Here is a 27,839-nt window from a genome sequence, read left to right as displayed (position 1 = left end):
TCCGGTGCCTGTTGCTCAGCCTGATGACCAGGTGACTGTTAATCCGTTGCCTGGTACCCAGCCTGATGAACTGGTGCCCGCTGTCCGGTTTGATGACCCGGTGCCTGTGGCCCGGTCTGCTGACCCGGTGCCTTTGGCTCATCCTGCCGACCCGATATTCAATGTCTGGCTTGATGTGCCTGTATCTGCTGCCCAGCCTGATGTGCCTCTGCCCGCTGCCCAGCCTGATGTGCCTCTGCCCGCTGCCCAGCCTGATGTGCCTCTGCCCGCTTCCCAGCTTGATGTGCCTCTGCCTGCTGCCCAGCTTGATGTGCCCGCTGCCCAGCTTGATGTGCCTCTGCCTGCTGCCTAGCCTGATGTGCCTCTGCCTGCTGCCCAGCCTGATGTGCCTCTGCCAGCTGCCCAGCCTGATGTGCCTCTGCCCGCTGCCCAGCTTGATGTGCCTCTGCCCAATGTGCCTCTGCCCACTGCCCAGCTTGTTGTGCCTCTGCCCGCTGCCCAGCTTGATGTGCCTCTGCCTGATGTGCCTCTGCCTGCTGCCCAGCTTGATATGCCTCTGCCCGCTGCCCAGCTTGATGTGCCTCTGTCCGCTGCCCAGCTTGATGACCCAGTGCTTACTGTCCAGCTAAACTGGCCAATACCTGATTCCCAGCCTGCCTCTGGAGATCCTGTGCCCAGCAACCTGCCTTCCTGTGTTCGGCTGCATAAAGATAAGTCTACCAGCAGGAAACCCAGCCAGGCACTTGACTCCGGCAGTGGGATATCCAGCCAGTTACCTGACCCGGGCAGTGGAACATTTTGCCCATTAAGGACTGTTTGGAGTGTCCTGAGGCCGGTCCTTAAAGGGGGGGGTACTGTCAGGAAAGGACTCATCGCTGGTTGCAGTACCGGGACATACCAGCAGGTGCCTTTTCAGCAGCCAGGATCTCACCTCCTGCAATCAAGTCATCACCTGAGGCTGATTGCAGGAGGTGTATTTAAACAGTAACCAGGCCTGCAAGCAGGGCCTTGGTGTTCCCATAAGCCTCTGCTACCTGTTACCTGTGATCCGCAATCCGCGCTGTGTCCCGTTTTCCTCTGCATCCCATGCTTGATCTCCCATGTACAGTTAGAAGAAAAGTATGTGAACCCCTTGGGATTACGTAGAGTTTTGCATGAATTGGGCATAAAATGTGCTCTGAACATCATCTAAGTCACAACAATAGAAGAACACAGTCTGCTGAAAATAATATTACACAAACATTAGATGTTGCCATGGTTTAATTGCACATAACATATAAACATTCACAGTGCAGGGAGGAAAAAGTATGTGAACCTTTGGACTTAATAACTGGTTGACCCTCCTTTGGCAGCAATAACCTCAACTAAACGTTTCCTGTAGTTGCAGATCAGATCTGCACAACGATTTGGAGTAATTTTGGACCACTCCTCTTCACAAAACTGTTTCAGTGTAGCAATATTCTTGGGATGTCTGGTATGAATCGCTCTCTTAAGGTCATGCCACAGCATTTCAATCGGGTTGAGGTCAGGACTCTGACTGGGCCGCTCCAGAAGGCGTATTCTGTGCTGTTGCAGCCATTGTTTTGTTGAATTACTTGTATGCTTTTGGGTCATTGTCCTGTTGCATCACCCATCCTCTGCGGAGCTTCAGTTGCCGGACAGATGGTCGTACGATTTCCTGCAAAATGTCTTGATAAACTCTGGAATTCATTTTCCCATCAATGACAACAATCTGTCCAGGCCCTGAGGCAGCAAAGCAGCCCCAAACCATGATGCTCCCTCCGCCATGTTTTACAGTGGGGATGAGGTTTTGATGTTGGTGTGGTGTGCTGTGCCTTTTTTTCTCCACACATAGTGTTGTGTGTTCTTCCCAAACAACTCAATCTTGGTTTCATCTGTCCACAGTATATTTTGCCAGTAGTGCTGTGGAACATCCAGGTGCTCTTTTGCAAACTTCAAACGTGCTGCAATATTCTTTTTGGACAGCAATGGCTTCCTCCGTGGTGTTCTCCCATTTACTCCATTCTTGTTTAATGTTTTCCTTATTGTAGATGTGTCAACAAAAATGTTAGCATGTGCCAGAAATTTCTGTAGGTCTTTAGCTGACACTAGGGATTCTTCTTTACCTCATGCAGCATTCTGCGCTGTGCTCTTGCAGTCATTTTTACAGGAGACCACGTCTAGGGAGAGTAGCAACAGTGCTAAACTTTCTCCATTTGTAGACAGTCTGTCTTACCGTGGACACATGAACATCAAGGCTTTTGGAGATACTTTTGTAACCCTTTCCAGCTTCATGCAAGTCAACAATTCTTGATCGTAGGTCTTCTAAGAGCTCTTTTCTGCGAGGCAGGGTTCACATCAGACAGTGCTTCTTGAAACCAGTAAACCCAAAACAGGTGTGTGTTTTTTAAGGGCAGGACAGCTGTCAGCAACACATCCAATATCATCACACTGATTGGAGTCAAGGTTGGCTCACTCCTGGCTCCAATTAGCTCTGGGAGAAGTCATTAAGCTAGGGCCTCACATACTTTTTCCTCCCTGCACTGTGAATATTTACATGTTATGTGCAATTAAACCATGGCAACATCTAATGTTTGTGTAGTATTATGTTCAGCAGACTGTGTTCTTCTATTGTTGTGACTTAGATGACGTTCAGAGCACATTTTATGCCCAATTCATGCAAAACTCCACGTAATCCCAAGGGGTTCACATACTTTTTCTTGCAACTGTATGACCCCGGCTAGCCTGACTACATTTGATTGCTGTAGTTGTATATATTAGGTGAAGGTTTTTGGTTATTTGGGTTTTGTTTGCACTGTGTGTTTTTGTATACTGGTGTAGCCCACAATAAATTATATTATCCACATCACTCCTGAAGCCTGATATTCCCTGTGTCAGTCCACACATCTCTGGTCATATCCGGGTTACTGACAGGTCTCTTATCAGATCGTATTTGGATTCGTTCTGACACTCACCAGGGGTGCCCCCTATACCTGTTACTATATATTCTTACCACGGAACATCTTACGTCAACAACCTGATATCCATGGCATTTTGGTTGGCCGCCATGACTATAAGCTTTCTTTGTATGCAGATGACCTCCTTTACATTACCAACCCCCTTGTATCCATTCCTTCCTTTGTGCGGACGTTTGGAGAGTTTTGGGGTATTAAGCAATTTTAAAGTGAACTATGATGAGACAGAAGCTTTGAACATTTCGTAACCTCCATCTTTGGTGTCTCATCTTCATTGCAGTTTCGCAGATGGCAACAGACGGCACCTGTCTTCAAACATATGACAAGCCACACATCTCATGGCTTGGTCGAGTGAATACCATCAAGATGGACATCTTATTGAAATTGTTATACACTTTTCAGGCTATCCCAATCCCTCCAACTCCAGATTTCTTTTTGTCTTTAAACAGGGCGATACGCGGTTTTCTGTGGTGCCAGAAACCTAGAAAGCGATCCACTATCCTATCATTACTGAAATGGAGGGGTGAGGTGGCCCTGCCCAATTTTCTGCTTTACTGTCATGCAGTCTCTCTGCTCAGAGTGACTGACTGGTACCATGGTCAATCTACCAAGTTATGGACTCAGTTGGAGAATGATCTTTGACCCCTGACCTTACATTCTTGCCTCGGTTGGAACCTGGACAGAGGCCTCAGAGAGATTTAATACCCCTTACTGTTCATGCAACTTGGGATACTTACATAAGGGCCTGGTGTCCTCTAGGCCAAGCTCTTTGACCCCATTGTTTGGGCTTGCATCATTCCCTTCCACACAACGGTGCTCTCGGTTCCTACGCTGGTGCCGCCTGGATTGTCCTCTATTGCGCCACACTTTCTGTGGCTGGACCCTTTTTCCCAAATTCTTCCCTCTTGTCATAGCTCATCACTTGCATTCTTAGAACATATGAAATATTATCTGATCAATACAGATCTTCTGACACAATCTTCTTCGGCTTTCAAATCTCTCCTATCCCAATCGTCTAGACCTGACCACACACTTTCGCAGGTATGCCAGATCTTACTGCGAGAGACATATCCGAATCCCCCTCTGTTCCTTTCTAAATGGCAACAGGAACTGCACACATCAGCGGACAGATTGGACTGGGACAAGATACTGGCTGTATCGTACAAATTGTCTGTATCTTCTTATGCTCATGAGCGATATTACAAAATCCTGTTTAGATGGTATCGTTGCCCTATGAGTCTGCATAAAATTGACCCATCTTTCCCTGAGATTTGCTGGAGATGCTTAGAAGAACCTGGTACCATGACCCATATTTGGGCCACTTGCCAAAAAATTTTACCTTTCTGGAAGAAAATACTCAAATTGTTTAATACATTAGTAGGAGACAACATTTCAAATGAACCTCGGATTACCATATTGTCTATGCTGCCAGGTTCATATAAGCAAATTAAAAGAAGTCTCATTCGACAATTTATTGCAGCCGCTCGTCCTGTGATTGCCAAGCATTGGAGTCAGACTGAAGCTTCGTCTATAGCTGAATGGACTTGTGAGGTTGACAAGATTGAATATATTGAACGGATGGGACGAGGATAAATCCATATAATTCAAGCTTATGTGGACAGTGTGGTCTCATTTCAGATTTTCAACGTGCTTTGACTCTTATTTGGGCTTTGGAATAAAAATTCTCATCCCTCCCCCCATGGGTTTTTGTGTGTTTTTTTGGTTTTCTCTCTTTCTTTTCTGTTTCCTACTTTTCTTTTGTCCTATCCAATAACGGCTTCACAGTATTTTGGTATCACTTATTTTACAGGGTAATTTGATATCACATGCTTCCCAAATTATATCTTTCTTAATTGAATTGGATATGATAGCCTAATTTTTCCCAATGTTTTGGCGACCTCTAGTGAAAGATGTTTTGCGCATCATTTTCCTCTTCTACTGCTCTATATTGTAATATATTGTGTTTATCATATGAGGTTATATTTTTGGCACAGGTATTCATATACTTTGTCCTTAAGAATCAATTTAAAGGACTAGGCTACAAGTTGACGGGAAGGACATCCACGGTGATATTCTCTGAAATATTACCTGTGCCATGCGCAACTCGGGAAAAACGGGGAGATTAGAGAACAAAATGCATGTCTAAAGACCTGGTGGTGTAAAGGATTTGGGTTTTTAGAGCACTGGGCTGCCTTTTCATTGGGGTGCAACCTATATGCTAGAGATGGTTGTCACCTAAATGGAAGGGAGTCTGCTGTGCTGGGGGAGAGGTTTATGGGGAGGCTGGAGGAGTATTTAAACTAATATCAAGGAGGGAAGGAGAATTAGATTAATGGGGCAAACAGATCAGACAGGGGTCCGTCCTTATTGGTGGGTGGAATAGGGAAAGATGGGGGAGGGCTATGGCAGATGATAAGAAGGTTCCCATGTTACAAACAACCAATGGAATTGGTACCATTTGTCAGTAGCCGACTGGCTGTAGCCTCTAGCGGCCCACTGGCCGGAATTCCCCAGGGCGCAGAGTCTAAGCCTCAGTCTGCTGGTTCACCAGAGCTCCTGATGGTGGGGATGGACTTGAAGCAGCCTGAGACCAGGTCGCGACCCCTGAGAAACACCAGCTGTGGTAGAGGCAGGTGCCAATGGCGTGGTGCAGGTGAGAGCCAGATGTGAAGAGGTATGCGTAGTCAGACAGGCCGGGTTGGCAACAGCGGAGCAAACAGTACGGAGTAGTAGGCAGAAGAATAACGGGTCACAAGCCAGGTTCAGTAACAGGAGGTCAGGCAATCAGGATCAGACAGAGAATGGTCAGGACGAGCCAGGGGTCAGGGCAGGAGAAGACAGCAGTATCAGAAGCAGGCTGCGTCAGCAACAAGGAAACAGGAACACAACATCAGCAGGAACACAGGTACAGGGACAAGACCATCAGGCAATTTGGAGATGCACAGGGCTGGTTTAAATAGGGCGCCCTGTGCTCTCATTGGTGCGGCTGCGATCTCTAGTGCGCATGCGCGGCCGCCGCCGCGATCGCCGAGAACTCAGTGCTCGCCGGCTAGGATGAGTCGTGATCTGCGCATGCACGCACCGCTGAGCGGCCGGGATCCCTGACATTGCCCCCCCTACGGGCAGCCTCCGGATGCCCAAGCGACATCTCCTTTGTGGATGGTTGCGCTGAAACTCATGGATTAATCTGGGAGCGTGGACATTCTGATCTGGTTCCCATGAATTCTCTTCTGGCCCGTAGCCTTTCCATTTGATCAGGTATTGAATCTGACCTCCTCTCCTCCTGGAAACCAAAATTGCCTCTATCTCGAACTCTTCTTCCCCATCAATGTCCAAGGCTACTGGAGGGCTTGATCTGCGATCCGGGAATGGATCAGGAGTTGCAGGTTTTAACAGCGATACATGGAAGCTACCTCGTTGATCTTCCGCTTTACCGAAAACGGGCCTATGAATTTGGGTGCCAGCTTCTTTGATAGACAGGCCATTCTCAGGTTGGTTGTTGCTAACCATACCTGATTTCCTGGGTGTAAGGTCAATTCCCCTCTTCTCCTTTTATCGAATGCTTTCTTGTTATCTTCTTGGGCCCGTGTTATTGCCTCTTGCAGTAATTTGTTATTAGATGTGAAAAATCTTACAGCATCCCGAGCTGCTGGCATTGGGTTTTCTGGAATCAGATCTGGAAGGAAAGTGGGGTGGAACCCATAGTTGGCGAAAAATGGTGATTGGTTGGTGGTGGAATGTTTTGCGTTATTATATGCAAACTCTGCTAACGGTAAGAGAGCCAACCAATTGTCCTGCAGAAAAGAGGTATAGCACCTGAGGTACTGCTCCAACGTCTGGTTGGTTCGCTCTGTCTGTCCATTCGTCTGTGGGTGGTATGCTCAGGAGAATGACAACTTGATCTCTAGCAGTTCACACAAGGCTCTCCAAAACCTTGATATGAATTGGACTCCACGGTCTGATACAATGTTCCTAGGAACTCCATGGAGCCTCACTACTTCTTTGATGAAGAGCTGAGCGGTCTCGGGAGCAGAGGGCGTGTCCTTGAGTGGCAAAAAATGGGCCATCTTGGATAGGCGGTCTACCACCACAAATATGGCAGTGTGGTTTTGAGAAGGTGGCAGGTCTAAAATAAAGTCCATGGACACCATACTCCATGGCCTGTCGGGCACTGGTAAAGGTCGTAGAAGGCCCCAAGCTTCCGTGTAGGCTTATTTCTGTTGCATATGGCACAGGTTTTGACGTAGACCTCACATTCCTTGGCCATACTCAGCCACCAAAATGTGCGCTGTGTTAGCTCTAATGTCTTGCTTATTCCGAAGTGTCCGGCCAAAGGGTGGTCGTGACAGTAGCCTAAGACCATGGTTCGAGCTTCTTCGGGTACCACGATTTGTTCCCCCTTCCATAACAACCCTTCCTTGTTTTGCACTGAGATTCCAGGTGGGTTAGGGGCCCCAATGGATGCGGCTTGTAGCTTGGACAGGAGCTCTGACTGTAATAGCAGGAAGTTACCTGCTGATAGGATGGTATCAGGTTTAGGGAGCTTCTTGGGGTCTTCAAACATTCGTGACAGAGTGTCGGGTTTAGAGTTCTTGGAGCTAGGCCGGTAAGTAATGTGAAATGAAAACCTCGAGAAAAACAGCACCCATCTAGCTTGTCGTGGTCTAAGGCATTTAGCTGTTCTGAGGTACTCCAAATTTTTGTGGTCAGTGTAGACCAGGACTGGATGCAGGGCTCCTTCCAGGAGGTACCTCCACTCTTCCAGCGCGACTTTAATCGCCAGAAGCTCTCGATCCCCAATATCATAATTCCTCTCGGCCGGAGTCAGTCTTCTGGAGAAGAAAGCTACTGGGTGCATGAGGTCCTTTACGCCTCCCCTTTGTGACAGAATCACCCCCACTGCATTTTCAGATGCATCCACCTCCAGGATGCATTCGGATGACTTAGGATGGGTGCAGCCGTGAATAACTTTTTCAGGGTCTCGAAGGCCGCCTGTGCTTCCGGTGTCCACTGAAAATGCGTCCCTGCTTTGGTAAGTTGTGTGATAGGTGCGACCAGGCCTGAGAAATTCTTAATGAATTTCCTATAAAAATTTGCGAAGCCAATAAAGCGTTGCACGACCTTCTTAACTGCTGGGACTGGCCATTCCAAGATCTCTGAGACTTTCTGGGGATCCATTGTGATTCCTGTGGTGGAGATGATTAGCACCAAGAATTGAATACTGTCTTGCTCGAAACAACATTTCTCTGCTTTGGCAAATAGTCCGTGCTGGCGAAGTCGCTCCAGCACATTCTTAACGTGACCACGATGTGCTTCCAGGGATGATGAAAAGATTAGGATGTCGTCAAGGTAGACGATCACGAAGATGTCCAGATAATCCCTGAAAATGTCATTGACAAAATGTTGAAAGGTGGCTGGGGCATTGCACAACCCAAATGGCATCACTAGGTACTCATAGTGCCCAAAACGGGTGCGGAAAGCTGTCTTCCACTCGTCCCCTTCCCGGATACGGACCAGATTATAGGCGCCCCTGAGATCTAGCTTCGTAAAAATGGAGGCTGTCTTCCGTCGCTGGAATAATTCCTGGACCAAGGGAAGCGGATAGCGTTTTTTAACCGTAATTTTATTTAATTTTCGGTAGTCCACACAGGGTCTCAGCGACTGATCTTTCTTTTCAACAAAGAAAATTCCTGCACCTGCGGGAGATGTGGACGGACGGATAAATCTCTTTTTGAGGCTCTCCTCGATGTACTCTTTCAAGGCTCCTAACTCCCGTTCGGAAAGAGGAAATATTCGGCCAAAAGGAATTTCAGAACCCAGTAGAAGGTCGATGGGGCAATCATATGCCCGATGTGGGGGAAGAATGTCTGCTCCCCATGGGCTGAACACATCCAGATAGGAGTGGTAGGCCGAAGGAATAGCCTGGGCTAATTCTTCCTCAGTGGCTACACAGCACAGAGATGGCATGGCTCCGGGGGTCTCGAGGCAACAGTGCTCTTGACAATAATGGGACGTAAACTGTATTGTACCCATTTTCCAGTCAATGTGAGGGTCATGGGCTCGTAGCCAAGGAAGTCCCAGGATTACTGGAAACAGAAGGGACGCAATGGAATTTGATGGTGAACTGCGAAGCCAAGGTCAATGAAGCAGCTACAGGCTCCTGAATCAATGATGGCCGTCACCGGTACAAGCCTTCCCGGAAGTTGGAAAGAGATGTGTATAGCTAAGTGAGTGGCGTTGTTGAGGCAGGGAGAAGACACCGTAGAAACAACTGAAGCACACTTATGCATCTTCTCTGGACAGGAACAGACTATATGGCCAGCTGCTCCGCAATATAAGCATAAGTTGTTCCGCCGGCGCCTCTGGCGCTCTTCAAATGTAAGTGACGGTCGCATTACTCCGATCTGCATTGGTTCAGCTTCCTCAGCCATTTCCTGATCTTGATCCTGATCTTGATTCCCGCTTGGGGAAGCAGGTTGGAGCGGAACCCGGGGTAACACCCATGTCGGCCTGAGATGGGAAGTGGCCTTTTCTTGCCAATGTTCCCGCAGCCTGCGGTCAATTTGAATGGCCACTGGAATTAACTCCTCCAGCGTGTCGGGTATACCAACTCTGGCCAATTCGTCCTTAAGTGGTTCAGACAAGCCTAGCCGAAATTGATGGCGCAAAGCTGCGTCGTTCCACTGTGTGTCCCCACTCCAGTGCCTGAATTCAGCCACATAATCCTCCGCCGCTCGGCGGCCTAGTTGCAGTGTATGTAGCGTTGCTTCGGCCGAAGCGACTCGCTGCGGATCGTCAAACAGTTGTGACAATGCTTTAAAAAAGGATGACACTGAATCTAGGTGGGAGTGCCGATCCTCCATCAGCCAATGGACCCAGCCTTGAGGTTCCCCCTGTAACAGCGATATAACAAACCCCACCTTAACTGATTTGGAGACAAAGGTTCTGGGTTGGAGATTAAAGTAAAGCAAGAGTTCTGGAAAGCCCTGAATTTCTTACAATCCCCATTGAAACTCTCAGGCGTAGGTACTAGAGTTTCAGTCAGTAGCTGACTGGCTGTAGCCTCTAGCAGCCCACTGGCCGGAATTCCCCAGGGCGCAGAGTCTAAGCCTCAGTCTGCTGGTTCACCAGAGCTCCTGATGGTGGGGATGGACTTGAAGCAGCCTGAGACCAGGTCGTGACCCCCGAGAAACACCAGCTGTGGTAGAGGCAGGTGCCAATGGCGTGGTGCAGGTGAGAGTCAGATGTGAAGAGGTATGCGTAGTCAGACAGGCCGGGTTGGCAACGGCGGAGCAAACAGTACGGAGTAGTAGGCAGAAGAATAACGGGTCACAAGCCAGGTTCAGTAACAGGAGGTCAGGCAATCAGGATCAGACAGAGAATGGTCAGGACGAGCCAGGGGTCAGGGCAGGAGAAGACAGCAGTATCAGAAGCAGGCTGGGTCAGCAACAAGGAAACCAGGAACACAGGATCAGCAGGAACACAGGTACAGGGACAAGACCATCAGGCAATTTGGAGATGCACAGGGCTGGTTTAAATAGGGCGCCCTGTGCTCTCATTGGTGCGGCTGCGATCGCTAGTGCGCATGCACGGCCGCTGCCGCGATCGCCGAGAACTCAGTGCTCGCCGGCTAGGACGAGTCGGTGATCTGCGCATGCACGCACCGCTGAGCGGCCGGGATCCCTGACACCATTTGTATGAAAATAAAAAATATGCAAAATACGTGTGCACAAGGTGACAAGTAATTAAAGTGTTCACCAATGCCAGAAGTTTGCCAAGCAAAGTAGGTGAGTTGGAAGGTTTGGTGCATGAAGAGAACTATAATTTAATTGGTATTGCTGAATTTTGGCTTCATTCTTCACATGACTGGGCCATTAATTTTCCTGGATATGTTCTTTTTCGGAGAGACAGGGTAAAATTGAAAGGTGGTTTTGTCTGTCTCTATGTGAGAAATGATCTCAGAGCAAGTGTGAAAGAGGACCTAGTTGATGGAGAGTGTGATGAGGCTGAAGCATTATGGGTGGAACTGCACATGGGGGTGTGTACTACAAAGGTAATCACTGGAGTTTGTTATAGGCCCCCCAGTGTTAATGAGGAAGTAGAGACTTAGCTCCTTCCACAGATCAAAAGGGCTGCGACAGTGATAATAACGGGAGTGTAATGGACCACCTGACAGCACCTCTATCAGTCCCCTGATAGAGCCTCCCCAGAGTGTGGAGTCTAAGTACCGGAGCACTTGTTCACCAGGGCCCCTGATGGTGGGGATGGACTTGGAGCGCTCCGGGACCAGGTCGCAGCTACCGGGTAACTCTACCAGAGGTAGAGGAGTCTGCCAGAGGCTCCTGTGGGTTAAGAGTCTGATGTGAGGGAGCCCGGGGATCCCTGAGGGATGGATGGATGAGCAAGATCAAACAGGCCGTGTCGGTAACTAGCGGGTCGGTGCGGTACAAGACGATAGGCAAAGGATAGTCGGGTCACATGCAGGGTCAATACCAGAAGATCAGATCTATAAGGGAGCATCCAGGAGCAGAGTCAGGCAAGCCAAGGGGTCAGGACAGGAGAAGGCAACAAGGTCAGACAATCCAGATCAGAGTACTCACAACACAGGCAACAGGATACGCAAAGACCATTCGGCAACAAGTGTCTGTTCAGGGCTGGTTTAAGTAGCCCGCCCTGCACCTGGCAGGGGCAGCCTAGGTCCTAGTGCCTGCCCAGTACTGTCATAGACGACGGGTGCACCTGGGTCCTAGTGCTCTGCTGCCTGCATGTCTTGACAGACACCTACGCATGTGTAGACCCATGCGTCGCGATGGTCCCTGACAGGGAGATTTTAACTACCTAGAAATTGACTGAGTAATGGTACTGCAGGAACAGTTATTGGGCAAAAATGTATAAACCTACTACAGGAATGATGCTCTGCTGGACCTGGTAATCTCAAACCATGCAGAGCTTATTACGAATTTCCACATAAAAGAACATCTGGGTAGCAGTTACCATAACATGATTTCATTTATTGTTAGCAGTAAACTTTAAGCACATATGGGAAAAATAAAAATGCTCAACTTTAAAAGAGCTAATTTTCCAAGGCTGAGAGCTGCTTTCCAAGACTTAGACTGGGAGGGAATATTAGCATTGATGAACACAACACAGAAATGGGAGTTTTTCAATAAGACTGTATATGAACACACTGCAAAATATATTCCCATGGGCAACAAGTTTAAAAGGCTAAAAATCAAACCTATGTGGCTTATGGCCAAAGTTAAAAAAAACTATAAATAATAAGAAAAGAGCTTTTATTAAATATAAAAATGAAGGAACGCTATCATCGTTTAAACATTACAAAGAATATAACAGAATATGCAAAAAGGAAATAAAGGCCACAAAAAACTTCTTCAGCTCTGTGTATACAAAGGAGCTCTTGTTCATAATGGGCATGGTATTGACAAAGCTCCAGATGTCCACATTGGCTCACAACTGATATGATCCAAAAATATTTAGACAGAATAAAAGGTGAATAAAGCACCTGGACCGGATGGCATACACCCACGGGTCCATAAAGAATTGAGCTCTGTCATTTCAAAGCCATTGTTTGGAAGCTACCCCACCCTCACCTAACTGCTGCTCTCCTTCATTCCTCCTACCACTCCATCCCCCACAGCCACTTCCTCCTGTACCACTACCCCCTGCCTCCTAGATTGTAAGCTCGAAAGAGTAGGGCCCTATAACCCCTCGTGTGCTGTTTGTGTTGCTGTAATGTTTCATGTATTGTCCACCCCTCTATTGTACAGCGCTGAGCAAACCCTTTGGCGCTATATAAACTCGATGTAATAATAATAATAATTGTTTCTAATTTTTAGGGACTCTTTAATGACTGACATAGGTCATACTCCAACTCAATTGGCGCAAGGAAATTGTGGTGCTTATATTTAAAAAGAGGTCAAAATCTTTACCAAGTAATTATAGACCTAATAACTTATATAGTTGGGAAGATACTGGAGAGTTTAATAAAAGACCATCTTTTAAGCAACAGACAGCATGGATTCATGAAAGACAGAAGCTGTCAAACAAATCTGATTTCTTTCTATGAGGAGGTGAGCAAAACCTTGGACAGAGGGGTGGCTGTGGACGTGGTATACTTGGATTTTGCAAAAGTGTTTGACACAGTTCACCACACACAGCTAATGTGTAAGGTAAAGTCTACAAGCTTGGAAAAATCAGTTTGTAAATGGATAGAAAACTGGCTAAAAGATCGTATTCGGAGAGTAGTGGTCAATGATTCATACTCTGAATGGTCTAGGGTTGTTAGTGGTGTACCCTAAGGTTCAGTGTAGGGACCCTTACTTTTTAATATATTTATAAATGATCTAGGGTCTGGGATTAAAAATACAATTTCAGTCTTTGCATATGACACCAAGCTTTGCAGTGGAATAATGTACTTACAGGATGTCTGCAACTTACAAGCCAACCTAAATGCACTGTTTAATTGAGCAACTATGTGACAAATGAGGTTTAATGTTGATAAATGTAAGGTTATGCACTTGGGGAATAGGAATATGCATGCATCATACATACTAGGGGGGGTACAACTGGGGTAATCAATGGTGGAGAAGGATCTGGAAGTTCTAGTTGATCATAAGCTTAATAATGGCATGTAATTGCAAGTTTCTAAAGGGAGCAAAATCCTCTCTTGTATTAAAAGAGGTATAGACTCCAGAGAGAGTGATATAATTTTACCCCTGTACAAATCATCAGTAAGACCTCATCTGGAATATGCAGTTCAATTTTGGGCACCAATTCACAAAAAGAACATTGAGGAATTGAAGAAAGTAAGAGAAGGGCAATCAAACTGATAAGAGGCATGAAGGAGTTCAGCTATGAGGAAAGATTAGAGGACCTGATTGTATTCTCTCTTGAGAAGAGGAGATTAAGGGGGGATATGATTAACATGCAGAAATACATCAGTGGTTCATATAGTGAACTCGGTGTAGCGTTTTTCACTTTGTGGTCATCACAGAGGACAAGGGGGCACACTTTACGTCTGCAGGAAAAGAAATTTAATCTCCAAACATAGAAAGGTTTCTTCACAGTAAGAGCTGTGAAAATGAGTTGGTTCTGGCCAGCTCAGTGGATTGCTTTATAAAAGAACTGGATTCTTTCTTGGATACACAGAATATAACTGGTTTCTAACATTCAGAGGTAAAGTTGATATAGGGAATATCCGATTACGTCTTGGGGGATCAGGAAGGAATTCTTCCCCTGCGGGGGACAATTTGGGACATGTTTTGCTGTTTTTTTTTTTGCTTTCCTCTGGATCAACTGTGGGTACAGGATTATACCCCTTTTTTTTTTGTTGAACTGGATGGACTTTTGTCTTTTTTCAGCCAGACTAACTATCTAACTATGTAACAGAGACCAGATGCTGAACTTCTCGGAAATGCTCTGGGCAATGGAAGATTTGGAGTTTCTAGACATTCCAGTATGGGAGCTGGATATCACCTACAGACGAGCTGGGCTCTCTTTGCCTGGTACTATCGGGAAGTACCAGCCGACAGCTCTGAAATCCCGGCTGCAGTGTCAGCAATGGGGCAGAGTAACAGTGTGCTTTGCTTACCTCCTTCCGCAGCTATGGAAGCAGAGCTCTTATGGTGGATGCAGCATGTGTTGACTCACTACACAGGACAAGCTTGGATGGAGGAATGAGTCCGGCACGCCAGATGAAGGTATGGGAGATAGAGAATCCAGCTCATCTACCCAGTGGCAGTTCAAGGACCACGGAAAGAAAGAAGCTGCCATCACTCCCCAGGCACAGATCCCAGAAAGCATGGATTTAATTGACTTTTCATTGGAAGATGTAACATTTACTGAGCTTCCAATGGAAGTGCTGGCAACAGGGCAGAGCTCTGCAAGCCTCTGTCCAGCACCGGTAACATCTCCTAGGTTCCAGGGACAGGAGATAGTGAGACTACCTTCAGCCACCAGCTCCAGAGACTTGGGATTTAATAGACTGTTCTGCTGAGGAGCAACAACTTAGTGAGCCTTCAGCAGAAGAGCTGGCATCAAGGTGGAGAGTTTATGACCTCTGCCTACAACAATCGGTGGCCCTGGAGGATTTGTGCGATGCCACCAAATTTTCATTTTACTTCCCAGTGAAAGAACTGGCATCAGGGCAGAGCACCTCTGCCCAGCACCCACAGCACTTCCAGAGCTCCAGGGAGCAGCAGGCCAATACAGTGGAACTCCTAACCCCAGCTGAAGCGCTGTCAGCAGGGCAGAGCACCGCTAGCCTCTGCCCATACACAGTCCCAGCAGAAGCGCTAGCAGCAGGACAGAGGGTCTACTACTTTGCCCAACACATACAGAGACACAGGAACCTCAGGGAGAAGTAGTCAGTGTTCATCTCCCCAACGGCGGTTCCACAGTCCGGGAGAGAAGGTGGTCTCCCCCCACCCCGGCGGCAGATCCACAGTCTGGGAGAGAAGGTGGTCATCCTTCCTCCCCAGTGGCAGTTCCACAGTCAGGGAGAGGAGGTGGTCATCCTGCCTCCCCACCAGTCAGCCAGAGCGGAGGAAACAGTTTTCCCTCCCCAGCCAAGATCTGTGCACCATGGAGACAGTACCAGAGAACTGTCGTCCCAGATACGGAATGAGGGTATGGGAAATGGAGCAACTGGCTCATCTCCCCAGTGGCAGTTCCACAGGTGGGGAGAGGAGTTGATTGAGTGAGTGCCACTGGTCTCTGCCTAGCACATTGTGTCTTAATGGCTCCATGGAGTCAGGGAAGTCAGCCCCTCTCCCTAGCAGCAGACCGAGTCGAACGGTAAAGACCTCTCCGCTGAAGCGCTGGCAGCCAGACAGAGGGTCCACAATTTCTACTTCACAACTACCAACGACTACTCTTCTGTGCGGCCAAAAATGGAGATTTTGTGGACCGACTATGGATTAATTCTGCCCGACTGACGCATATCCAGACCAAGTGGAAGTCTGGGACCTGGTTAGTCTTCTTGAGGGGTGAGAATTGTGGGGGGACTCTATTCTTTGTGGGGTGTTTGCCTGGGGGACCTTTTGGAGAAGTTTTACTTTGCATTCAAGCGTCTTTGGCCGATATAAATGCGCATGTGCAGAACACATTTTATACGTCCTCTGTGGGCGCTTGCTTTTTAGCCGCTGTTCAATAGTAAATCTCTGTGTGGAGTCCACTGACAGACGGCACTTGGTCGCGTCTACTGTGTTTAACAAACAGCACTAGGCATATCTTTATGTATTCTAATTTGATTTCCTTAGTTCTATTGATTCTATTTTTGTTTCTTATCCTTTATAATTATTTCTGTAATGATTTTACTTATTTCGAAGGTCTAGATAATATTTATTTTGACAGCTGAATGTAAAAATAAAGGTCTGCAATAAAAAAAAACTGCGTGGGGTCCCCCCCCCCCCATCCTAACCAAGCCCTTCGGGTCTGGTATGGATATTAAGAGGGAACTCCACGCCAAAATTAGAAAAAAAACAACGTGGGGTTCCCCCTAAAATCCATACTAGCCCCTTATCCGAGCATGCAGCCCGGCAGGTCAGGAAAGGGGAGGGGACGGGCGAGTGCCCCCCTCCTGAACCATACCAGGCCACATGCCCTCAATATGGGGGGGTGCTTTGGGGCAGGGGGGCTCCCCCCCCCAAAGCACCTTGTCCCCATGTTGATGGGGACAGGGGCCTCTTCCCCACAACCCTGGCCAGTGGTTTTGGGGGTCTGCGGGTGGGGAGGCTTATCAGAATCTGGAAGCCTTCTTTAACAAGGGGCCCCCAGAACCCGCCCCCCCCCCACGTGCGTGAGTCTGCAGTACATGGTACCGCTACTAATTCACAAAAAAAGCAAAAGTGTGGTATAAAAAAAAAATAGTACAGGGTCTTTGACAAGTCCTTTAATAAAACAATGTCCCCCGAAGTAGATCCAACGTCAATCATGCTGTCATGGTGGCGGCCCGAAAAAGAAAAAAAAAAAGTTCCGCACCCGACCGAGGCTAGCTGCCTTATGCAGGAGCCAGTCTTGCTGACAGTTCTTAAATAGGTAAGGGCGGGGCCAGCCAGGGACATCATCCGTTATGAGCAGGACCGTTCTATTTTAGCAACATCAACCCTGCTTTTTTTTTTCACCAAGATATCAAATGTACCTACTTGTTGTTGCTGTCCAAATAAATGTGGAATGTGTATTTGATCAATAAACATTTGGACTATGTATTTTTTGGGGGGATTATTTCATGTTCTAGTTGAATGTAGCACAGTGGCTAAATGGTTAGCCCTTCTACCTGGCAGTACTAGGGTCATTGGTTTGAATCCCAACCATGCTACCTCCTGCCTGGAGTTTGCATATTCTCCCTGTGCCTGTTTCCTCTGGGTACTCTGGTTTCCTCCCACACTCTAAAGACATGCTGGTAGGTTAATTGGATCCTGTCAAAATTGGCCCTAGTATATATATGAATGTAAGTTAGGGACCTTAGATAGTATGCCCCTTGAGGGTTAGGGCCTGATGTGAATTTACAACATATATATGTTAAGTGCTGCATAGATTGACAGCGCTATATAAGTATCTGAAATAAATGTACTAGCACCCCTAACACTTTTTTGCTAGCTATATAATATGCCCAAATCTTCCTTGTTAGAGTTCACATATGCAAGTATGTCCAAACTAACAAACCAAAAGCCCCCTATTGCACCAAGACCATGTTATGTACCAATGAATAGGTCATGTTCAATGTCCAGCTAGCTATTCTTTTTCTACAATCCTCTTAACAGTAATAAATTGGGCCCCCCAATTTATATTGACTTTGGGCCTTTACCGGCAAATATATATTTGCCAATGTCATATACACAGTAGAGCTGCAAGCATACATTCACCAATGCCAAATCCACAATAGAACTGCAAACATATATTTGCGAATGTTATATACACAATGGAGCCGCATGTAAAATTGCTATGGTGCACAAATAAAAGCCAAGACGGCTGTTGGAGGAGGTGCTAGAGCAGCTGTCATACCGGAAATACGTCATGGCGTTGGCGGAAGGACGTTTGCACACACCCGGAAGTGGTAGTGGGGAGTGTTAGTGGATGGGAGTGTAGTTAGGAGAGTTTAGTGGTAATTTGCAAGTCTATTTTTGAGCTTTGTGAATTGTTCTTTTGTGGAATTCCAGACCACATCTGGACATGGCGAGATCACTGTTCTCCACCAAGGAGCTGATCCTCATTTGCCAGGGAAACATTACTAATAATTGTAATTTCAGTTGAAAACATGTCCATTTCCTAGATCCAATGAGGTACATAGCAGAGGTTCAAGGTTCTTCCTAACTATACAGGTGGCACAGACACAAGCATACACCCCGGGCCACTGTTGGATATCACGGGGCACCGTACAGCATACCTGACAGCCCCCCCCCCCCCCCGCCAGAGAAAATATCCAAATTATATTTATGGTAAAAATACACTAAAATATTATTAATGGACATAATCCCAACCATATTCCTGTGAAATCTAAATGATAAAACTGTACTGAGTTCATAAATAAAGCTGTGTGTGTAATTGAGGTCTTGGGGCTCATTCACATGGGTGTTGTGGCCTGTAGAGTAGGAATCAGGGGTTAGTTTTTGTGGCTATCGCCGTTTACAGGCAACCTATGTTACACTATAAAAATGCTGCAGGTCATAATTTGACAAGCATATGGGTGCAGGTGTACAGCTCTGAACACAGACAGTGAGCATTCAGGGCCACTTCCCCATGCCTTCACACCTGTCAGATTAAAACCTGTGTTCATACAGCTTGCTGTGTCCACATAGTGTAACAGGTGGCTCTAGCCACATGAACAACCCACTCATTCATGCCGTACAGGCCAGAGGAACTGTGTGAATGGGGCATTTTGTACTTTTTTTTTTCCTCAGCTCATTAATTTCAATAGGCTGCCTGATGTGTGGGAACATGCAAAAATACTGCAAGCATATTATTTTAAGTATGTTGCACCTAACCGCACAGTAGTGTGGTGCCATGCGTTTTGGTGGCTGTGAATGGGTCTGTTTTTAATAGATGTGTGTAGGTGCAATTACGTTTTCATCATGGTACCTGCGCACATCTGCAAAGGGCATTGCATTTCTTTGCTGTGCTGGAAAATGTGTGTTCTTGCACGCGTTTCTGCACCACCAATGGTGTGAACAAGTCCTAAGGGCCAGTTTACACTATAGAAACAGTCTAGATGTGTTCCTGATGTGTTTTTGCATGCCCTTTTGGCATGCATGTTTAGTGTGTTCCAGTACATTTTGGATGCGTTTTGGACACGTTGCTTTGCATTTTTGTATCCCTTCCAGTTAGTTTTTTCTACTTTCTTTTTATTCAATTTAATTAGGGACATGTGCGTTTTAGTACATTCAAGGGCGTTTCAACGCGTTCCAGTACAGTTCTGTGCATAAACAATATAACATGATGAACTTTGTTTACAGCACCTGCAATGCACTGAAAATGCAAGTGCCGATGTGAATTATGACATTGACAACCATATAACCTTCTTTGTGATGCCGAAAAAGCAACTGAAACACATGTAGTGTGAACTGGCCCTAAAGATTATTAGAAGTAAGGGAACGGGACTGACCAGGAATTGTGAATTCAGTCAGACTAGTGGTGAGATACAATCAGCAATCGTATAATAATGTGAGATCTGAGCTGTAGATGATAGAAAATGAGACACATTCACTTGATCAGTAAATAAATAGTTAAAAAGAGTGGGGCAGTGATCCATAGATTTGCATATGGGACAGGTGATGATGGGGTGGGGGAGGGGGTCAAGTTGTATAAGGAGACAAGTTTAAAAGAAGATAAAAAAAGTTACAATGAAATATACACAGCATGAAACTTGCACATTTCAAACTTGTCAGAAGAACAGGATGCAGGTAAGAGTCACCCCCTTTCCACTTTCTAGTCATTAGGCAAAATCTTAATTGATTGATCAATAGTCCTGTCACTGACACAACCCAGAAAATTTATCTCCATTTTTTTAACATACATAAATGTCAAGGAGTTTATAATCTAAGGGCAGAAACTCAGCCATGTACTAGGCCCAATTAACCTAACAGCATGTCTTTGGAATGTTGGCAGAAACACATCCATACAGGGAAAGCATGCAAACTGGGATGCAGCCATCACCAGGATTAGAACCCATGACCACAGTGCTGTAAGTTCTGAGTTCTAACCACTAAGCCACTGTATGTGCTCCAATGTAGAATAGTTACATTGTTTACAAATGATAAAGCGAGCGCTGGTCAAATTATATAGACTACTAACATGGTATTACACAAGATAAATATAAATATAGATAAAGATATGAAGGTAGCAGCTAGCACTCAGGGTATTGGCAACAGTCTCAGAATAGAAATATGTTAAAGTAATAGGCAGCGCTATAAATGCATGTTATCAATCATAAACGCATGTAAAATCCAAAAAGTGCAATAATTTATTTCAGGTACTTATATAGCGCTGTCATTTTACGCAGTGCTTTACACATATATTGTACATTCACATCAGTCCCTAACCCTCAAGGGGCGTACAATCTAAGGTCCCTAACTCACATTCATACTTACACATACTAGGGCCAATTTGGAGGGGAATCAATTCACCTACCAGCATGTCTTTGGAGTGTGGGAAGAAACTGGAGTACTCGGAGGAAACCTAAGCAAGCACAGGGAGAACATGCAAACTCCATGCAGGAGATGAGGTGCCATGGTCAGTAACCGAACCCATGACCCATTTACTGCAAGGCAGACGTGCTAACCATTAAGCCACTGTGCCAACCATTAATAGTTATGTAAACTGGTAAATGGTGCTAAAAAAAAGTTCATATAATCATTCCTGAATAATGGAATGTCCTTGGTGTTTACCTTTCACGAGTTCATGCACTACTAACCGTCACGGATAACCCGTACGTGCCATTCATAGGCACTCTCTGAGTTGGTACTCTCACACGAAGGACATTCCATTATTCAGGAATGATTATCTGAACTTATTTTAGCACCATTTACCATTTTACATTATTATTGCAATTATTTGCACTTTTTGGATTTTACATGCGTTCATTATTGATCACATGCATTTATAGCACTGCACTATGACTTTATCATAGATTAGTTACATGATTAAAGAGAAGGAAGCTATATCATTATATTGGGAATTTAGAACATTCCAAATTATTTGAGATATAAGTGTGAAAATGTTTAACATTTGAAAATAGAATGTTTGACATCCATTAGTAAATGCATTAGTTGTCTGATCATTTTGGAGAAACAGCAAAAAAAAATTAAAATTATAATATAGGTGTACTTTTTATGTTACATTCTAAGTATTCTCATATGCAAACAGAAAAATGCCAAAGGGACAAAGCCCGCTCTTGTGTGCCACCTAGCGAACATATCCGGTATTGCACAAATGTGCTAGACGCGATTCCACATTTACTAATAGGAAAGTAGACACTTTTTAATGAGATTGCTAGACGCCTCTCAGAAGACTGACATGTCTTAATTGATTTAATTGAGTCTGCCTGAATGTTCAGAGTCTGCTGGTAGACTCAATTTAGAAGCATATTTGTGCTCCCAAATACGAATACAAAATCTGTTGTGCCTGTCCAAAAGGGATAAAGGGCAGATTAAATCACATCTCATTTTGTGAGAGCGTGACATAGGGTCAAGAGCTAAAGGAAATTTATTTCTCCCAACATCTATGCACTCTTTTTTTTCTAGGCATTTCCAATCCCCTATTTCCTTTCCTTGGCATTTCCTTGGAGGATGAAACATAATGTTACTTCAATCCAGAGCTTATATAAAAATAGTTATATAAAAATGGCTGAACTGTTCCCTTTTACTACTTGAAGAATAATTACAATATTCCAGAGCAAATTATACTACTACATAAAAATTAAACATTTAATTTCCTTTGTAAAAAAACAATCTGTTAAAGTATGTGCACCTGCTACCTTTGAACAAAAATGCAAAACAGGTCAAAGTATGATATCTTATCTATTCTCCCAATTTACTATCACCCTTTATGATGCCCCCCTCTTCCTACACCATTAAATGGGGAGCAGGAAAAACAATTATTAACCGCTAAGGACTTGAACTCTTTTTGGACAAGTGTATGTAAAAGCTCATAAATTGTATTCGCTGTAGACACTAGCTATAAGCTTTTATTTAAAGGTATACCTATATTTCCTCTTGCATATCCATGATGATTCCCTCACATCTTGAAACTTGTTTTAGAGGCTTCTATATACAGGGTACCTTTAAGCATATTTGCTGCGATTGTCCTGATGTGCAAACTGTTTGGATCCATATATACCAAACAGCGGATACAGTGCTAGGCAGACACTTCTGGATGAATTAATATCTTTGCAAAAAACAGGACAACTGCAGTAAAACTCAATTTATGTTAGTATATCATATTTTCAAAGCAGCTAAAAGGGCCATTTTCAATGGGTAGATAACACCATCACTAGTCCTATACAGAATTTCAGAACAGAGTTTCTCTACATGTGTTTGAAAAAACTTAAAACTGTGCAGGACAACAATCTTGACAAGTTTCAACAAATTTGGATGCCCTGAAGAGACAATTTTTTACCTAACACTTTCAATTGAAATCTACTTGCCATTTGGGTAAATCTCTCTAAAGTCATAAACTAATTTATGGACTTCCACTATGGCTTATTCCCTCTCTCTCTTAACCCTCCCCCCTATAGACTATTCATTATGGCGTATTCCCCATCTCTCTTAACCCTTCCCCCACCCTATATGGCCTGTGTTGTTTCCCCCCTTTCTCTCCATTTCTGTCTTTCTTTTATACCTTTCTCTTCACTGGATAGTTTCTCATACCCTATGTTCCCTTTGCTCACTTTCCTAGTCCCCCCCTACAATATCCAAATATCACCTTCATAGTTTTTCTTATCGGTCAAGGGTCTCCAAACTTTCTAAACAAATGGATAGTTTACTGTCTTTCAAACTTCAAGGGGGCCGGACTGTGGCAAGTGGGAGTAGAAAATGTCCTGGTGTCAGTGGGAGTAAACAATGCCCCAACTTTGGTATTAGGAGAGGAATATTGCCTCATCATTGGTGTCAATGGGAGGAATAGTGCCCCATTATCAGTTAGTGGCAGGAACTATGCCCCACTGTTGCTGACATTGGGGGGAATAATGCTTCAAGGGCCGGATAAAAGCAAGTAGAGGGCCCACTGTGGAGACCAGTGTTATAGGTCTTAGACTATAAGTGAGATAAATATAATATATTTAGAATGTCTTGAATATGATTATTAGTGATATTCCTACAGAAAACTGCTTTGAAAGTTTGTAAATTTTCCAGCAAAAATGTATTGAAAAGGAAGGTGCATTGGGGTGCTTTTCAGAAAGACTGGCACCACATTGCACCATCACATATAAACGTAGTGTGGCACTGTGAATGCAGCTTTAAGGAGACAAGAAGACCAGGGGTGATCCAAGCAGTTCATGACTTCCCAGAATTGACTTAGTTTAGCCTGACATACTTAGTTCACTATATTTAGTTAGACATTTTCTGTGTTTTGTTACTGTTTTAAGTGTTACCCTCGTTGAACAAAAAGCATGCCCACCTCAGCCTCAGAAATGACACTACGAGTGCTTGCTCCACTGACATAAATTCCACCACTGGTATCTTCATGAATTCGGATGTTGGATTTTCTATGACGAGAGTCAGGGTCGCGGCAAACGTCAAAAAGATCCAAAATCTCTTCATTATAGAGCTAAAATAGAAATAAAAGTAGAAAAATATGTTTAAAATTGATACAAATAGGAATCGACCAAATACAGACCACAGATAAGAATTAATGATTGATTACATGTTGATTTTTTTAGTAACTCTAACATTAATTATGTAAATAACCAATTTAACTGATGCATGTATATATGAACAAGCATTGTGTGAGACCCTGTTTAAATTATACTTATTCAATTTAAATCTATAAACTGTATTTGCTAAACAAAAACCATAGAATTTGGAGTTATTTCATAACAATTTTCCCTCAAAACACTAACGTAGGAGAATCTGTCCTTTACTTTTTGGTGAGACACTCTGACTAGGGTCAACCACAACCACACTAAAGACAAGATGTTATTGTGAAGTATAGATAACAGGAATCTTGCTTCAAATGGTAGGAGAATGATAACTTTTCAAACTTGCAGGAACAGAAAACATCCACATACCTGTACATTTAGATGATACATTGCTTTCTGCCCCAGGAATTCTTTTCTGAAAACTACCTGTGCTGATCTTACAGTGCATAGAGCAATACCTTACCCTTGGCCTCTCTCACACCAACCCTACCTGTAATCTAAACATTGATCCCCACACTGACCTTTCCTTTAACCCTAACACTGACCCTTGAACTAAACCTCCCTGACATCCTGACGCTAACCCTTCCACCAGTCCTTTTTATTACCCTCTCACTGACTCTTCATCTAACCTTCCCTGTAATCCCAAAACTAGCTTTTCTATAACCTAACACTAATTATCCTTGTAACCCTAGCACTACCCTCCCTGAAACCCCCAACTCTCACCTTTCCACTAACCCTTCAACTAACCCTTCCACTAACCCTTGATGTAACCATAACAGTTATTCTCCAACTAATGCTCCCGGTAATCTCAGCACTACCCCTCTGAACCATCCTCACTGTAAACCTAAAGCTCACCATTAGAGATGAGCGAAGTATTCAAAAATTCGATTCGACTGATTCGGCGAATTCGTGGACAATATTCGATTCGAGTCGAATATATTCGCTGTGAATTTAACTTAAAAAAGGGTGTTTCTAGGCTTCAGAGAGACTTAATATTAGTGCAGAACACTGTACCTTTAATTTAAATGCCCTTGGAGTCTGCTGGGGAAGAGAAATAATACTGTCAGTCAGTATGACATGCAGATGAGTGCCGTCGATCTTAGAATCACCGCACACTTCACTCATTTGGCCAGTCACGGGGCCAAAACCAGTGTTTGGAGCCACAGTGTGGCGGTGGAGGCAGCAGCAATGGGAGGCCATACAGCAACCTATGACAAAATGGAAACCAGCAGGAGTGTGAGGAGACCTCAAAGTGGCACATGGCAGAGTGGGAGCAATGGGAGGCAGTACAGGGACCCATGTCACACTGTGGACCCAGCAGCAGCGTGACGAGGCGGTACGGGGGCCCATGGCAGATTTGGGGCCTGGCAGCACCTATGGGAGGCCTGTAATCTGCCAGCAACCTATGACAAAATGGAAAACAGCAGGAGTGTGAGGAGACCTCAAAGTGGCACATGGCAGAGTGGGAGCAATGGGAGGCGGTACAGGGACCCATGTCACACTGTGGACCCAGCAGCAGCGTGACCAGGCGGTACGGGGGCCCATGGCAGATTACAGGCCTGGCAGCAGCAATGGGAGGCCCGTAATCTGTCAGCACCCTATGACAAAAAATGGAACACACCAGCAGTGTGTGAGGAGACCTGAAAGTGGCACATGGCAGAGTGTGGCGATGGAGACAGCAGCAATGGGAGGCCGTACAGGGACCCATGAGAGACTCTGGACCTGGCAGCAGCATGAGGAGGCGGTATAGGGGCCCATGGCAGATTAGGGGCCTGGCAGCAGCTATAGGAGGCCCGTAATCTGCCAGCACCCTATGATAAAAAATTCAACACACCAGCAGTGTGTGAGGAGACCTGAAAGTGGCACATGGCAGAGTGTGGCGATGGAGACAGCAGCAATGGGAGGCCGTACAGGGACCCATGAGAGACTCTGGACCTGGCAGCAGCATGAGGAGGTGGTATAGGGGCCCATGGCAGATTAGGGGCCTGGCAGCAGCTATGGGAGGCCCGTAATCTGCCAGCACCCTATGTCAAAAAATTCAACACACCAGCAGTGTGAGGAGACCTGAAAGTGGCACATGGCACAGTGTGGCGATGGAGACAGCAGCAATGGGAGGCCGTACAGGGACCCATGACAGACTCTGGACTTGGCAGCAGCATGAGGAGGCGGTATAGGGGCCCATGGCAGATTAGGGGCCTGGCAGCAGCTATGGGATGCCCGTAATCTGCCAGCACCCTATGTCAAAAAATTGAACACACCAGCAGTGTGAGGAGACCTGAAAGTGGCACATGTTTGGGGCATGATTCATGGCGGATTTAGTCAGTTGTGTCAGGAACTGGTGGTTTGAAATCCAGACTAATCCACGCCTGATTCATTTTCACAAACGTGAGTCTCTCCACACTTTGGGTGGACAGTCGTGTCCTCCGCGGAGTTGCAATACCTCCTGCCGCACTAAACACGCGCTCCGATGCCACGCTACTGGCCGGGCATGACAGCCTTTCAAGGGCAAATTCAGCTAGTTGGGGCCAAAGGTCAAGTTTCGTTGCCCAGTAGTCAAGGGGATTGTCTACCTCGGTTGGCAGGGTGCTGTCCAAGTAGGCCTAAGCCTGTTGTTTGAGGTCCTGCTCCAGGTCCACCTGATGCTGCTGCTGCTGCGGCTGGTTAGTAGTTTCCTCACTGCGCTGGTGAAGAAAGCTACTCATCATCGACTGCAGACTGAGGCAGCCGCTGCTGGTGGAACTGCCACTGCTCCTACCACCCCACCCCTCCCCTGCTGCCATGGCAGCGTAACGCGAGCGCACAGGGCCCACAGTGTCTGAGGATGGACGTTGGCGCAGACAGGCAGAGACCAGCTGACTACATAGGTGGTATTTATAGTACGTTATTTTGGCCTCCCTCTCAGCAGGTGTGAAAAAGGCCACCATTTTGGAACGGTAGCGAGGGTCCAACAAGGTGGACAGCCAAAAGTCATCCCTCTGTCTGATGGTTATTATTCGGCTGTCGGTACGCAAGCAAGCGAGCATGCTATGGGCCATTTGTGCCAAGGAATGTGAGGGACTCCCTGCCTCCATCTCCACAGCATACTGCCACGGCGCGTCTGGGTCCTCTGTCTCCTCTTCCTCCTCCTCTACCAGATGCTCCTGCTCCTCCACTCCTGTCCGCTGAGTGGAAAAACCACCCATTTCACTCAATAATTCCTGAGCACAAATGTCCTCCTCTACCTCCTCCTCTTCTTCCTGTCCTGCCCCCACAGGGGTCATGTGGCGTTGAGATCTGTGCGCCACGTCTACCGCACCCTGACCAGCCATTATTAACAGCATTTGTTCCAGGACGTGCAACAGAGGAATGACGTCGTTCATCCCATAGTCCTGCCGACTCACGAATAGCGTGGCCTCCTCAAAGGGCCTGAGCAAGAGCAGGTGTCACGCATGAGCTGCCAATGGCTGACATCTAAGTTACACAGGGAGTACCTTTATCCGCTTTTAACATCAGGAAATCTGTGATGGCCTTTTGCTGTTCGTAAAGGCGGTCTAACATATGTAGGGTTGAATTCCACCTTGTTGCAACGTCACAGCATGAAGAGTCGGTACGGGGGCCCATGGCAGATTACGGGCCTGGCAGCAGCAATGGGAGGCCCGTAATCTGCCAGCACCCTATGTCAAAAAATTCAACACACCAGCAGTGTGTGAGGAGACCTGAAAGTGGCACATGGCAGAGTGTGGCGATGGAGACAGCAGCAATGGGAGGCCGTACAGGGACCCATGAGAGACTCTGGACCTGGCAGCAGCATGAGGAGGCGGTATAGGGGCCCATGGCAGATTAGGGGCCTGGCAGCAGCTATAGGAGGCCCGTAATCTGCCAGCACCCTATGTCAAAAAATTCAACACACCAGCAGTGTGAGGAGACCTGAAAGTGGCACATGGCATGAGACACTGTGGACCTGGCAGCAGCATGAGGAGGCGGTATATAGGGGCCCATGGCAGATTAGGGGC

At 46.0% G+C, this 27,839-nt stretch overlaps 1 protein-coding gene across 6 annotated transcripts in view; it reads right to left on the bottom strand.

The window, feature by feature from the left end:
• Positions 1–27,839, bottom strand: part of KIF21B (kinesin family member 21B) — a 400,290-nt gene that overhangs the window by 275,373 nt on the left and 97,078 nt on the right. For all 6 annotated transcript variants that reach the window (XM_089654112.1, XM_089654107.1, XM_089654109.1 and 3 more), the window contains exon 4: positions 23,607–23,756. In XM_089654112.1, coding sequence (XP_089510238.1) covers positions 23,607–23,756 — 150 coding nt within the window. The remainder of the gene's footprint in view (positions 1–23,606; positions 23,757–27,839) is intronic.

This window comes from Staurois parvus, unplaced genomic scaffold (genome assembly GCF_062004578.1).
Source record: "Staurois parvus isolate SC_StPar_1 unplaced genomic scaffold, SC_StPar_1.0 ptg000744l, whole genome shotgun sequence".
Taxonomy (NCBI): domain Eukaryota; kingdom Metazoa; phylum Chordata; class Amphibia; order Anura; family Ranidae; genus Staurois; species Staurois parvus.
Note: the sequence above shows the minus strand (reverse complement) of the source record. Positions and strands in the feature narration are given on the sequence as shown.